General features: G+C 34.1%; 2 protein-coding genes across 2 annotated transcripts; one reads left to right on the forward strand and one right to left on the reverse strand.

Annotated features, from left to right (window-relative positions):
- Positions 1-619: 619 nt before the first annotated feature.
- Positions 620-4,841, forward strand: LOC109170008 (protein WEAK CHLOROPLAST MOVEMENT UNDER BLUE LIGHT 1-like). The gene is made up of 3 exons (XM_019318922.1): positions 620-734; positions 1,404-2,580; positions 2,669-4,841. The coding sequence occupies exons 2-3, from the start codon at positions 1,444-1,446 to the stop codon at positions 4,547-4,549; spliced, it is 3,018 nt and encodes a 1,005-aa protein (XP_019174467.1). The 5' UTR covers positions 620-734; positions 1,404-1,443; the 3' UTR covers positions 4,550-4,841.
- A 407-nt stretch (positions 4,842-5,248) lies between these two features.
- LOC109170017 (actin-related protein 2/3 complex subunit 5A) lies at positions 5,249-6,925 on the reverse strand. The gene is made up of 4 exons (XM_019318936.1): positions 6,667-6,925; positions 6,499-6,571; positions 6,294-6,394; positions 5,249-5,519 (listed from the first exon to the last, which is right to left on the reverse strand). The coding sequence occupies exons 1-4, from the start codon at positions 6,753-6,755 to the stop codon at positions 5,384-5,386; spliced, it is 399 nt and encodes a 132-aa protein (XP_019174481.1). The 5' UTR covers positions 6,756-6,925; the 3' UTR covers positions 5,249-5,383.
- Between the last annotated feature and the right edge of the window lie 8,911 nt (positions 6,926-15,836).

Genomic DNA, 15,836 nt, shown 5'->3' on the forward strand with positions numbered 1-15,836 from the left:
AACCTTATTGTGGTGAAGATAATAGTTGTAGTATGTAAAGAAAATTGTGTGATTTTATTTGGGAAGGGGACAACTTTAGGTGTACCAAACACAAAAAATATTCATATTTGACTTACACTAGGCATGCTTCACAATGGATTATACGCTTATAATAAATGAAAATAAAAAATGAAATTTCAATGATAATTTTATTTGGTTAGTTAATTAAAATTAATTCAATCATAACTGGTTGATAAGTTTCAAAGAAGCTGTGTTCTCAAAACTCAAACATAAAAATCTTCATTAAATTGGGAGAGACTTGTTTCATTTCATCTACTAGCCAATAATTTATTAATTACGGGTCTCTCTTTAATTTACCTTCGATTCCAACAAAGAATTGTACGGAGTATAAAACAAACCAAAAAAAAGGACAAATCCTTAAAGTTCACAAACAAATGGAAAAACATCGGAACGGTATCTCCGTAGGTAGGCTCATGTGTTTCCCACCACGTGTAATCCTCTTTTCATTTTTACTTTAAAAAAAAAAAAAAAAAATTTTCTTCCGGATTTTATGATTGAGGATTTGAGGTTCCCTTTAGAAATTTTCAAACCAGTGACTTTTCTTACCTTTTTATCTTTTATTTTAAAAAATTTTATATAACAACGAAAGAGAGTCAGAGACACCCAGACACAGAGGCGGATTCATTTGCAGCGTCAGAATTTTGACTTCTCTGTGGTGCTTCCACTGATTCCTGGTATGTTTGTTCTTCTCTGTTTTTTTCCTTTTTTTTTTTTTTTTTTTGGAGTTTTTAATCCGCAAACGATGATTTGTTGTCTCTGGTAATCCCTGTTTTGTTTTAATGTTTCAATAATTGATCTTAATCTTTGATATGATTGTTCTTCCTACATGTATACGCCGATATGAAAAGCAAAGCTAGAAAGAAGCTAGGATTGTTTGGAAACTTTGATTTGAGATGATTTTATGTTTTTGTGTTTGTTTGCCTTTTTTGGAAATTTTGGTTTGAGGAAAGGCAATTAGAAAATCTGTAAATTGGGTGGGCAATTTTGATTCATAAAATTGGGGTTGTTTGGGGACAAAGACATCAAGGATTCATCCTTGTCGGACGATGTGGTCTATATTCGATGATTCGTTATTCTGTTGCCCCTTCTAAATGGTCCCTAGGTTTTCCCCAACTATAAAACCACAGGAATTACCATGCAAGGGGGGGATGGAAAATGAAGAAAAACACAGATTGTATATACAGAGGTTGTTTAAGGTTGTATGTAATGGTTCAATGTTCCGATCCTCTTGTTTTTAACCAACGAAATTGAAGGAGAATTAGAGTATAGAAAAGCCTGATCTGCTATATGAATGCTAAATATATCATTAAACGTATGTATTCTCAGTTTCCTTTATTTCTCAGGATTCTCGTCACAACTTGGTTCACCTTAGCTGTTTCTTGAATGGAGGATGTGAAAAGTATGAAGGAAAATGGTCCGTCAGAATGCTCTATTGTATCTGAGGCTTCTATACTGAACGAGGATCGGGCAAACGGTGCAGCATCTGAGACGAGCGAAAACATCGATGGAAAAATGAGCCATGAAATGCAGGCTTCAGATAGTTGTAAAGCCGAGCATGATGATGGCGGTGGATACCTGGAAGAGGATCAACCTTCTCCATCGGGAAATTTGATTATTTCAACTTCTTCTCCGGTCAATGAAAGCGAAACGGGTATTATAACATTTGAAACTGAATCTCCCCAACTGGAAGCATTACTTCCACTACCAGAGAATCCAGAACCATTGGAGCGTCGCAGAGATGAAAATTCTACGGCTCTCCCAGAATCCCTTCCTTTATCCGTCTTAGATGCAAAGCCAAGTGATTCCGGTTCTCTCCCCGCTGCTCATACCCAAGACCCTGCAATTATACAAGATGCCTCACCTTCGTTACCCAGTAATTCTAACTCAGACACGCTGAAACTTCCAGAAGAACCGATATCTGTCCTGCCAAATCAGTCGGAAACAGGACCCACGATTGCTTCAGAGTTATCTACAGAAATTACTTCTCCTGGAAACGGTGCTGACACACCTTCCACCTCATCCCATAGCGCAAGAGAGGCTGAGAATGACAATAATGCAGAAAAAAGAATCAATGATGTATTAGAGCAATTGAAAAAAGCAACAGAAAATGATGCCGATACATGTCTGACCTCATCCTGTGAAGTGGAAGGGACCGAAAGTGCTGGTCACTCAGAAACAAGGACAATCGATGCTTCAGAGCTATCTAAAGAGGCTATTTCTTCTGCAGATACACCATTTGCCTCGTCCCCTCAAGTGAGCAAGGACGAGAGCGATACACATTCTGCTTCACCCCCTCAAGCGACTCAAAGTGGAAATAGTTTTATGACATCAGGTAACGGTGGCCAGGCTCTAGCAAAACTTTCCAACCTATTTTTCAAAACCTCAGCAGCCGCTACCGCTTCCAAACATCCCGAAAATGCTCAAATTGACACAGCAGCACCTTTTGAATCGGTGAAGCAAGCCGTTTCTAGATTCGGTGCTATTGTTGACTGGAAAGCTCATCGATCCCAGACTATGGAGGTATAACCATTTCCTACTCTCAGATATTTACCTCGTACTTGTCCTTTTCCAACTCTTGATTCAGGTTTTATGATGATTTTGAATGCAGAGACGAAAGTTTATTGATCATGAACTACTCAAAGTGAACGAAGACATTCCATTGTTGAAAAAACAGTGCGAAGATGCTGATGAGGCAAAAGTGAATGTTTTGAAGGAGTTGGACAGCACTAAAAGACTAATTGAAGAATTGAAGCTTAACCTCGAGAGAGCACAAATAGAGGAGCAACAAGCGAAACAGGATTCCGAGCTTGCAATGCTCCGAGTGGAAGAGATTGAGCTAGGAATCACCGATGAGGCTAGCACTGCCGCCAAAGTGCAGCTCGAGGTAGCTATAGCCAGGCATATGGCTGCCGCATCTGAGCTGAAAAGTGTGACGACTGACTTGGAACAACTCCAGGTAGATTATTCTCTCATGGTGTCTGATAGAGATGCGTGGGTAAAAAAGGCGGAGGACGCTGTTTTGGCTTCCCAAGAAGTCGAGAAGACGGTGGAGGATTTAACTATCGAGCTTATAACCTTGAGGGGCGATTTAGATGCTGCACATGCTGCGCATTTGGAGGCTGAGGAACATAGACTTGGAGCAGCAATGGCGAGAGAGCAGGATATTCTATTCTGGGAGAAAGAAGTCAAGCAGGCAGAAGAGGAGCTCGAGAAGACAAACCAGCAGATCGAGACCGTAAAGGATCTCAAATCAAATTTAGACACTGCTACGGCCTTGCTGCACGATCTGAAAGCAGAATTGGCCAATTATATGGAAGCAAAGCGGGAAGCAGAAACTGATGGAGGGAACACAAAAGGTGAGTTGCTAGATCCAGAACGAAAGACTCATTTCGAAATGCTAGCAGCAGCGGAGTCAGCTAAGAAGGAACTCAGAGAAGTGAAGCATAATTTGGAGAAAGCAATGGATGAAGTGAATTGCCTGAGAGTGGCAGCCACTTCATTGAAGTCGGAACTGGAAAAGGAAAAGTCGGAGCTTTCCAACGTTGAGCAGAGAGAAGGAATGGCATCGATTGCGGTTGCATCTCTCGAAGTCGAGCTAAGCACGACCAAGTCAGATATTGCCCTCGCACAGGTGAAAGAGAAAGAAGCTAGAGAAAGGTTGGCGGAGCTTTCGAAACAACTGCAAGAGGCAGCACGAGAGGCAGACCTTGCAAAGTCGGCTGCTGAAACAGCTCGTGAAGAGCTGAGAAAAGCAAAGGAGGAAGCAGAGCAAGTGAGTGCTGCAGCTAGAACCGTGGAAAGTAGACTACTCGCAGCTCGAATGGAGATCGAAGCTGCAAAAGCTTCAGAGAAGTTGGCAGCAGCAGCTATGAGTGCACTGGAAGAGAGTGATTTAGCTCAAAGCACCAATGGTGAGGGTGCAGGAACTGGAGTAACACTTTCTTTAGAAGAATATTATGTGCTGACCAAGAAGGCCAACAAGGCAGAAGAGCGAGCTAAAATGAGGGTGGCTGCTGCTATCTCTCAAATTAAGGTAGCCAAGCAGTCCGAGTGGAAAAGCCTGAATAGGCTGGAGGAAGTTAATTCTGAGTTATCTGTAAGAAAGGAGGGTCTACGAATTGCACTAGAGAAGTCCGAGAAAGCCAAGAAAGGGAAGCTGGCTGTAGAACAAGAGCTGAGAAAATGGAGGTCAGACCATGCCACTGAATCTCATCCAGAAAATCCAACACTTACCCCGAGATCAGGTGTTGAGGAGAGAAAAGAATCAAAACCGGAGGCTGCCCCTACAATTCACCATAGGTGGTCTATGTCTATCCCAAGCGGACTGAAGAATCCAATCTACTCGAAAGAATCATCTATTTCGCAAGAAGGCAGCACCAAATCTGATACATCTTCTGAAGGGAAGAGCTCAAAGAAAAAGAAGAAACCAATCATACCACGGGTCTTGATGTTCTTTACCAAAAAGAAAGTACCGTCTAAGTCTGCATGATACAGAATCAAGACACACCACCTCTCTTTTTGGGGCCTTTACAGATCAAAAGAATAAGCTCTTGAAAAATATTGATTGTACATGTTTTGCATTGTTTTTGTGTACAATAATCTTTTGATTTTCACAGATTAAAAGGCAAAGTAGCTTGTATAGTGCCTTAAGGGAATAAGTTCATTACATGTTTGGTTGGGAAAGGGTAATAAGGCTTTTTTTTGCAGTTACGTTGTGCTTCTTATAGTGTATATAATATATTCCTGCAAGTTTTATAAAGATTTCAGAAGTTTGACCTGATTTAATTTTTGGCTTCCTTGTTTTTCTTTCTATAGAACTAGTACGCCTGCCAATTTTATATCACTTTGTGTGCCAATTCATCATTAGAATTTGTTCATGTTTCCCTTATAATGAAAAGATTTGAAACATTAACATGATTTTGGCCTGTTCGGGTTTTCACTATTTGCAGCATTGTATGTCACTTAACACGAAAAGATTAAAAGTTCAATAACAACATAATAATTAGATGCTCTTTTTTCACAAGTTATAATTGTGCAAGAGGAATAATTGTTATGTATATTGCAAGAAGTTATGCTATTGAGATAAAATTGGGTTTAAAAGATTGTATGGCAAAAAGAGTTTTTCTCTTTTCTATCCTAACAAGTTTCATACAGCTTAGACTCCATATAAAGTAAACAAGGATAAAGCTTGTAACAAGTCGCTTATAAACGATTCAAGAAAGACGTTTATTAATTATGATTCATGCTACAATTGTGGAGTATATATCAAAGCAGGACTTTGACAAAATAGTTCTTCCTCTGAAACATATAGAGAGAGGCAACACTAGACGGTATTTTGTGTGTCAGCTAGACAACGTACTATACAACCCAACCCAGCTTTCTCGGTCAGCTTTTCATGAATTCTTAGGCATTGATCACAAGTGGGACGATCTCCGGTAGACAAGCCTCTGTATAGGTACCTGTGAATGACCCAACATACCAATGTGATTTGGCTATACAACTAGTCTGATACTCGTGTAAAATTCTGTTTGTTTGGGTTGCAAATGTGTTATGTTTCAATGCAGTAAGGCAGCTAGGCAAATACCAAATAGGCAGCATTCGAAGTTAAGAACTAATCATGCCACTTATTGAACTAGGCTGTGTTTTATTTCTGTTAACACAACATTTCAATTGTCTTACAATAAGCACAACTTCCTACCCTATATAATTCTATATTGTAACACAAATCGTTCAAAGAAATACTGTCTTCAGATTCCAGAATATGATTATTCAGCAAATTAGAGAACTCAAGATGATGCTAATTCAAGGAAAGCAAACTCAAGAAGAATCCTACTAAAAAATTATGACAAAATCTCCGACCTCCCGTCCCTCCCTGCACTTATTTGATACTCGGAAACTTATCTAGTGAAGAGCCTAGGTCTCATTTATAGTTGATTGCTTCCCTTCTCATTCCTTCCTTTTTCTTATTTGCACTTTATGCACCCTGCACAATAGCATCTGCATCTTCCCTCGAGGAAGAAACTACTAAGCAGTAAAGCATCCTAAATTTCATCATTCTCGTAAATCTAACATGTATAAACCCTCTATCAACTAAACACATATATTTCTGCTGTTCTATTTGCTCCCTCATATTCAGGTTACCATTAGTGTCATACCACAATATCAAAGCCCTAGACATTTCATGGATAAAATACTATACCAAAAAAAAAAAAAAAAAGGAATGAGGAGCTTACTTCATTAGAATATCATAGTACTCAGGATCTAGAGAAGAGAACAAGCTGTCCAAATCCTTTATAGCCATAATTGCCCTGTGCACTACAATCCAATTCGCAGACTACAAACACACCCAGCAAAATAATGAATCAAAATAAATAATGATAAATAAACTCAATCAATATTGTTTTGTGGAATCCTAGACGAGGTGAGAAAATATTGAACCTTGCATCTTTCATCTTTGGTCTTGGGAGGCGACCCTTCAAGAGCTGTTTTCAGAGCTTCCACTGGTTTATACCTAACAAAAACACAACGTAAGATCAGACCTATTTCCCACGAGTATGCAGAGATCAAAATGGAAATTTCACAAGGATAGCGGAATGAATACGCAACTGTTTGAGGAGGCTCTCGATCTTCCGGGACTTATGCTCAATCCTTGTAATTATAGCTTCTGCATTATCTGCTTCAACGAATTTCGCCATTCACCCAACTCCAACTCAACCTTTCAGATCTGGATATTGATTCAGCTTAAATCGCACTTACGCTTGTTCATAACAATGATATTCCTGACAACAAATTCTATAGAATTAAAAGGAAGAAGAAAGGGATAAAAGTAAGTCACCTAAATGGTCCAAATTACCAAATCTCAAAAAAAAAAGAGTAACTAACCGAAATCATTCATCGAAATGTAGGGAATTTTTAAATAGTTAATGTAATTATTATTAATTCCACCAAATGTCTATCGTCTTTGGTGGTAATTTCAAATTTAATTTATTTTTAGTAAGAGTATTTTTGTATTTTCATATTTTCTTTTGTTACGGAGTATTTTTTAGATTTCAGTCAATTTAATCGGTTTATAACTTTAGGTAACCTCCAATTTTTAGTAACTATATTTTTCAACTAATTTTTAATAAAGTCATAAACTAATTAAACTGGTTAAAACCGGAAAAATAACAAAAGAAAAATATGAATAAACAAAAATGTCCTTACTAAAAAAAATTTAAAAAAAAACATAAAAAGGACTAAAAGTGTCTAAAAAATAATAATTTGGCATGTTAAATGGCAAAAACGATAGTCTGAAACTAAGTTTGGAATTACCACCAAAGACAATAAACATCGGGTGAAATTAACTCTATTATTTGATTTATTGAATATTCATGAATGGACTAAATGGAAATTAATTAGACAAAAATATAGATCATTGTTAAATATAATTAATTTTATTTTTGTCACAGATTTATAAGTGACACTTCACTTTTAATTTTTTTAGTCATAATATTATTGTAACATGATCATTTTTGGTCCTTCGTCAAAAAAATCTTGTTGAAATATCGTTAAATACAAATGCATTAAATATAAAGACGTTTTGATCATTTTTTGAAAAATCCGTATCCGAAATGACTTTGTATTTAACCGCATTAAAACTGTTTTGTTGATAAATGACAAAAAATGGTTATGTTATAATAATACTAAGATTAAATGTGAATGTTATAATTAAAAAGAGATAAAAATAGATTACTGTTGTAAAATCTAATTATGGACATTATTCTATCATTAATGAGATGATTGGTAACGGCTTTATATTTATGGTATGGTATTGTAATAGCTGTTATATATATTGATATAGTGATGTACATAGTTGATGAATGAATAAGAAATGAGTTAATACCCAAAATCGTCCTTGACTATAGTGGTTTTTCTCAATTTCGTCCTAAACGACTTTGGTGACCTAATATCGTCTCAGACTTTTGTGTTTGGCTCAATTTAGTCCCAGACTTTTGTGTTTTTGCTCAATTTAGTCCCTCATTTGTTATTCTGTCTATTTGGTGTTAAATAAATAGACAATTCAGTAATTTTGATATTGGTATCTCTTTACTTATAGACATGTGAACTGCGAAATCCTTTTTTTTTTAACGAATTACTCCCAAAATTACTCCTAAAACTGCGAATATAAAATTTGATTTGCAGGTCCGGGAGTAATTCTGGGTGTAATTTGTACAAGAAAGAGGAATTTCGCACTTTACAAGTTGAAAGTAAAGAGAGATCAATATTGACATTACTGAATTGTCCCTTTATTTAACACCAATTTGACGGAATAACAAATTGAGGACTAAATTGAGCGAAACACAAAAGTCTGGGACGATATTAGGTCACTAAAGTCGTTTAGGACGAAATTGAGAAAATCACTATAGTCGAGGACGATTTTGGGTATTAACTCAATAAGAAATCTCTTTCCTCTGTTCTTTATATTCTTCTTCCTGTTTTTACTGTTCTTCGCGAGCTAAAGGCCTGCAAACAAATCTGCATTACAACAATTACCACTTATAAATTTAGGATGAAAAATGAAATTAACTCTTGTTAAATATATTTAATATTCTACATTTTTATTCTTGTAATTAAAATTAATATATATGGAGTAGTTAAATACATACCATTACACATGAACAATTTACATTTTGTGCTTAAAAATTAAAATAATAATTTAATAAACTAATTTGTTAACTACGCGCGTACTGTGGTGATGCTATTTGTCTGATTCGTTGCGGCTTCGTCTCCTACTCGTCACAGGGCGGCGTTGTCCACAGAAATTAGGAGTTGAAAGCTTTAGATTTGAGAAATTAGGAGTTGAAGGCTTTAGATTTGAGAAATTAGAAGTACGTGATCAATTGAAGGCTTCAAGAAGTTGAAGCTGTGACTCTCTACTGTGGCTGCGGACCTAATGATTCATAAAGAAACTGTGAAACTGATAGTGTGAAAATGAGAGCAGATAGTGTGAAAATGAGAGCAATTTTGGCAAATTATGCTTTAGTAATTTAGGGGTTAGTCTGACTGGGTAACCCTTAATTCAGCTCTCCCAAACATACTTTATATGTAATGTGAAGCGGGTCGGACAAACATTGAATTTGAGAAAATTCTAACTTAACTCGTCTAAAATTCGGATTTAATGAGTTCATTCAGTGAGGGTTGAATCGATTTTGACAATTGTACTTATCAAAGTTATCATTTTAATTTATTCCAATATCTCAAAAGACTTCATAAATTTTCAATACCAAACACCTAAAAAGTACATATTAATTATTTTTTAAAAATTCTTTTTATATTTTTTTAAAAAATGTAAGCGTTTGTTGAAAGCAAACCATGAAATACTTATCTATGAATACTCATATATAAGTAGATGATGAATCCCAAAAATATCATAAATAGATCATGAAAGACAAGTAATAAGTTGGCAAAAGGTGTGTTCTAACAAATTGAAAATAAAAATGACATGAAAATGAAAATGGCATGCTTGATCTACTCATTAATTATACCTTACTCTTTTAATGTAAACAATTTTTTTTAAAAAATTAAAGGATATTCAATTTACAAAGGAATATCATGGCTATTAAGTTTTCATAAATAATGATATTGGATCAATTTCATATACAACATGGTAATATAATCAAACTTGCTAAGAACAACGCTATATATAGATCAAACTAAAGATTTAAATGCGTCAAGTTACTCGAGCTCAATTCAATAAATATTCAAATTTGGTTTGATTAATACCGACCTGAGCTCGAGCTCAAATAGTTCAAGTAACCAATCAAGTCAGATTCAAGAATTTTAATACTTGACTCGAGCAACTTGTGAGCTTGTATTATAATTACTAGCTTTTTACACGCATTGCGCGATTGGGATAATGTCCAATTTTTTTTTTAAATAAGTACTTTAAAGTACATTAAGGCAGGATTATATTGAAATTGTTCATGCATAGATAATTGAAGGTTGAATTTGCGTATTTAAATAGGTAATTCTTCTCTCAAAGGTTGAGTCTCCAACCCCAAGGCCCCCCCACACTCCGACCCGACAGAGCATTGTGGACAAGGAATCTGCCCACTTTGGACATAATTCCCGCACTGCTGCCGCCGAGGTTCAAAACCATTGAGCTAAGCCGGTGCGGGTTAAATAGGTAATTCTAAGTTTACAAATACAAGATAATATAGTCAAGATTGATTATAATTGTCAATAAAATAATTGTATAGGTATGGTTGAAACCAAATACGGGACATAAGGGAGAACAAATAAAAATTAGGGAATAAAATATTAAATATATACTTTAACAATTGAGGAGATTCCGACATTAGCATTTGTGGTTAAGTTCTATTAAGGCTTTAATATTAGAATTAGATTAATTGTGCAATTATAATTCTATATTAGACTTTAATATTAGATTTAGACTAACGGTGAATTAACGGAAAAATTAAATGGATAATCATATAATTAAGGATAAATTAGAAAATCTTAAAAGAAAAAAGTTAAAACCTGAACAATATGAACCATTCATTTGATTTAATAATTTGGCGGTCATTTTTACTACCCAATGTTAATAGGAATAAGGTTCAAATTGGCCACTGAACGTAACCTGAAAATGTAATTAAACCACTGAACGAAAAAAAGTGCAATTAGGCCACTGAACACTCTAAAAACGTGCAATTAGGCCACTGAACTCTCCAAACGTATGCAATTTCACCGGATAGCAGGTTACCATCAATTTTAGCAGGTTACTTGCTTACGTGGCAGCTGAGTTGGCATTTTTAAATAATTTTTAATAATTAATTTTAATAATAAATTTTATAAAAAATTGAAAAAAATAAATAAATAATAAAATAAAGTCGTTTTTATTTTTTTTTAAATTTTTTAAATAAAAATTTATTATTAAAATTTATTAAAAATTATTTAAAATTTATTAAAAATGCCAACTCAGCTGCCACGTAAGCAGATAACTTGCTAAAATTGAGGGTAACCTGCTATCAGGTGAAATTGCACATTTTTGGAGTGTTCAGTGGCCTAATTGTACTTTTTTTTTTCGTTCTGTGGCCTAATTGCATTTTCAGGTTACGTTCAGTGGCCAATTTGAACCTTATTCCATGTTAATAATTAAATAAATTCGCTGGTCAAATCCGCTAACGCTAACCCCTAACTGCTGATTGTCAAACAAGGACATTGCGAGGTAGTTCTCACTTCAATTTGTTGTGTGATTTGAATACTCTTTGTCACAAAATCTCTCAAGTAGTTAATATGGTTGGTTTTATTAATTATATTTTTTTAATTTTTTCACGGTATTAATAAAATACTTGGTAAATAAATAGCATTATTTTGTATTATAACTTTGATATTTAATTAGAAAAGTAGTGCAGAAAAAAGATAATAGATAATATAGTGAATATAACCAATTGATGAATTTGAATGTAAAAATTACATTTGAAAAAAATAAAGACAATATAACTAATGAAAATATTTCTTTTAATTAATTTATTGATAATTAATAATTTTTTTTTCACTGAATAAAGACATTGTAAGGATAATATAGCGAATATAATCAATTAATAAATTTGAATATAAAAAAAAATTATATTGAAGAAAAATAAAGACAATATAACTAATAAAATTATTTCTCTTAGTTAATTTATTGATAATGATTTTTTTTTTAATAAAAGCATTATGGACACATAATTATAAATTAAAGAAATGCATATGTATTATTTTTTGTTGTAACTACTAAATTATTATTTATATAATTTAATAAGAGTAAAATAGAGTACTAATTATGCCAATTTTGATTGGGATGAGATTCGAACCTAAGACCTTTTTCTATTGAAATCAATGAGTAAGTTAACGGTGAACTAACGGCAATTCTTAAAATTTTAACGGAATTAGTAACGGTGTGTGGGTATTTTAGAAAATTTTAGTGTAAAATTTAAATCTGATCAATCTTTCAATCAATCTGAGCCATTCATTTAATTAAAATCTGTGACCGCCATTTTTTCTACCCATTATAGGCCTAACTCTCTTGGGCTCTAAGAGTAAAATAGAGTACTAATTATGCCAATTTTGATTGGGATGAGATTCGAACCTAAGACCTTTTTCTATTGAAATCAATGAGTAAGTTAACAGTGAACTAACGGCAATTCTTAAAATTTTAACGGAATTAGTAACGGTGTGTGGGTATTTTAGAAAATTTTAATGTAAAATTTAAATCTGATCAATCTTTCAATCAATCTGAGCCATTCATTTAATTAAAATCTATGACCGCCATTTTTTCTACCCATTATAGGCCTAACTCTCTTGGGCTCTTATTAGTATAGTAGATTATATTACTAATATATATATATATATATATATATATATATATATATATATATATATATATATATATATCATAAGATGGTCATATTTGGGATATAACATTGATTATTCAATGTACGTTTGCTACAATATTCGATTGTAAAATGTTTATTATTATATTTTTTGGTATTAAAAAATAGTTAGTAAGCATATTCAATTCAAACATGATCTTAGTGGTGTGAGTCAAATTCTCACTCTGCTGAGGGAGTATTGATTTTGATTTATCACTTGAGTTAGTTCTATCGGGATGAGCTGTATTTTTATTTTTGACTACTAAATCAAAGGCAAAAAAATTAAAATTTAACTTGGGAAAGAGTAGGGCATGTAATGGAAAGGCATTAAGACAAGAAACCATAAACAAAATTTAAAAATAACCATACCTTATCATTACTACTACTACACAATATTCCATAAAAATAAAAGCTAACGATAAAATTCACGGAAAAAAAAATACTACTACACATTATTTCATAAGAATAAAAACTAACGATAAAAGTCACGAAAAAACATACAAGGATATAATTATATAAAGACTTGTTTTGGCAACAATTATATTGTATCATACATTTTATGCACTTTTTTTTATCTTAAAAAAATATGCCCTAAATAAAATTGTATAAATTTTTTTATTCATAAATAAATAAATAAATATATATATATATATATATATATATATATATATATATATATATATATATATATATATATATATATATATATATATCATAATACAAACAAAACCATTTGTATCGTTGATGAATTGGACCATGTAAAGGGCATATAAAGTTGAATTTCCAATAATTTGACTTATTTGCTGCCATAGTGCCATTTCCCATCTAATTTTCTCCTCACCTGTCCATGTTTTTTTTTTAATAAAAAAAAAAAGGAAAAATCAACGATTTGGTCCCTCAATTGTTAGCGAAATATCAATGTAGTCCCTTAATCGCGAAATCATCGATTTAGTCCCTGAAAATAACTGTTTTTAGTTGATTTGGCCCCTCCGACCGTTCCCCGTTGAAAATCCGGCGAGAGCTCCGATTTACCATGGGCAATTTGGTCTTTTCACCCCATATTCTTCCTCCACCGACCCTTTAATGCAGTTTCTTTCAGACATAGTCACAAACACTTGGAAGACACTTTTCCAGCGAAGAATTTACACACCAACGCATGCTTCAAGCTCAGCAAGACCCATTTGAGTTCTTTTCTGACATTACAGAAATCGTCTGAACGTGTTTCTTTACTGCCATTGAAATGCTCCGGTTCACACTCAACTGCAAAGACTGATGATGGGATCATGTTCAGGAATAGCCTGAGAAATCTCTCGGTGGAATTGATAAAATCAAACATTTCTGAGCTGACCCTGTTCTTGAATAGCCTGAGAAATCACTCTGTGCAATTGATAAAATCAAACTTTTCTCAGCTGACCTTGTTCCTGGAAAGCCTGAAAAATCTCTCTGCAGAATTGATAAAATCAAGCTTTTCTCAGCTAACCCCCCTTGGACTTGTGCAAGTGGTCTGTGGTGATTGCAATTGCAATTGCAGTGCCTAAGTGGATTGTCAATGTAGTGTTCAATCCATTCTTCTGGATGTATTTTAGCTGGAGTTGGCTGTTCTGGCCATGGATGGCGGCGATTGGGATTGCAGCATACGGGTTTTATTGCCTTAACAAACATTTGCGCGGTGATGCCAATGTGTTTGAGCAACTTGCCATTGTTACTTCGACATTTACTTGGCTGACATTAATCCCATATGCTCACTTCAATGGATTTCTCGAAGGATGGCCATTCGTGTTCTTTTTCGTATACCATTACTTCTTTTTCTTCAATGTGAGTGTTCGGAAGCGTCTATATGGTGATTTCTTCCCAAGAGAGCACGATCCCAAGTGGGATATTAACCTTCCTAATTTTCAGAAGCTGTTATTCTGTGCTGGGGTTGCAGTTGGGCATTGGATTGCAGCATTTGAAGGACCGGAATTGCATCTCATTCCCGGTGGCTGGAGCAATGCCGGTGTCTGGGTTTTGATCATCATGACACTATTCATGCATCGGATGAAGAATATGGGGTGAAAAGACCAAATTGCCCATGGCAAATCGGAGCTCTCGCCGGATTTTCAACGGGGAACGGTCGGAGGGGCCAAATCAACTAAAAACAGTTATTTCCAGGGACTAAATCGATGATTTCGCGATTAAGGGACTACATTGATATTTCGCTAACAATTGAGGGACCAAATCGTTGATTTTCCCTAAAAAAAAAAAACACAGAGTCTTTATCTAAAAGTATGTGTATAATAAATACCATATATGTGTAATAGTTCATAAATTACACTATAAAGACTTCTATGTAACAACGGATTCAATTAAAAAAGGAATAAGGTTCAAATTGGCCACTGAACGTAACCTGAAAATGCAATTAGGCCACTGAACGAAAAAAAAAGTGCAATTAGGCCACTGAACTCTCCAAACGTATGCAATTTTACCGGATAGCAGGTTACCATCAATTTTAGCAGGTTACCTGCTTACGTGGCAGCTTAGTTGGCATTTTTAATAATTTTTAATAATTAATTTTAATAATAAATTTTATAAAAAATTGGAAAAAATTAAATAAAACATAAAATAAAGTCGTTTTTATTTTTTAAAAAAAATTTTTAATAAAAATTTATTATTAAAATTTATTAAAAATTAATTAAAATTTATTAAAAATGCCAACTCAGCTGCCACGTAAGCAGATAACCTGCTAAAATTGAGGGTAACCTGCTATCAGGTGAAATTGCACATTTTTGGAGTGTTCAGTGGCCTAATTGCACTTTTTTTCTCGTTTAGTGACCTAATTGCACTTTCAAGTTACGTTCAGTAGCCAATTTGAACCTTATTCCATTAAAAAAATGTTAATAAAAATCAAATTTATAATTTTTTATACCAGCATTATAATCTATTTACTCCGCTTATCCTTTGGGATCAGATGTCCACGTTGTTGCATGAACGGTTTCTGTTCTGCAAATATCAGATGACCGGTTTGGGCGGCATAAATCATGTTATCATGACGCTCCAACTTCTCTTTTGGGCTTTGCCTATCAACTCACGTGGGGGGTCTGTACTTCAATTTCCAATTTAACTATTGCAAAGTGGCAGCAAAGTAGGAATGCCACTGTAATAAAATGATACACCCACGATTCAATGTTATTATTGTTATACTAACATTTTGTACGGGTCATAGACCAAAATTCATGTTCAATATTAAAAAACATTATAATTATAAGTTTTATGAACTCTGTTCATAACTACTTTCTGAGGCAGGAACTTATTGAACCACAAAAAGTCAAATTCATAACCTTTTATACAAGAGGACCACTAGACCAGGTCATTAACACATTTTTTAATATGATTTATAATTTATCT

The sequence above is a fragment of the Ipomoea nil genome, unplaced genomic scaffold, assembly GCF_001879475.1.
Source record: "Ipomoea nil cultivar Tokyo-kokei standard unplaced genomic scaffold, Asagao_1.1 scaffold3321, whole genome shotgun sequence".
NCBI classification, from domain to species: Eukaryota; Viridiplantae; Streptophyta; class Magnoliopsida; order Solanales; family Convolvulaceae; genus Ipomoea; species Ipomoea nil.

Excerpts from the sequence above, each read along its gene's own strand:
- LOC109170008 (XM_019318922.1), top strand. The coding sequence starts at position 1,444 with ATGGAGGATGTGAAAAGTATGAAGGAAAATGGTCCGTCAGAATGCTCT. Across the intron at positions 2,581-2,668 it reads ATCGATCCCAGACTATGGAG|AGACGAAAGTTTATTGATCA; the intron begins GTATAACCATTT and ends TTTTGAATGCAG.
- LOC109170017 (XM_019318936.1), bottom strand. The coding sequence starts at position 6,755 with ATGGCGAAATTCGTTGAAGCAGATAATGCAGAAGCTATAATTACAAGG. Across the intron at positions 6,395-6,498 it reads CCAAAGATGAAAGATGCAAG|TCTGCGAATTGGATTGTAGT; the intron begins GTTCAATATTTT and ends GTGTGTTTGTAG. Across the intron at positions 5,520-6,293 it reads TACTATGATATTCTAATGAA|GTACCTATACAGAGGCTTGT; the intron begins GTAAGCTCCTCA and ends GGTCATTCACAG.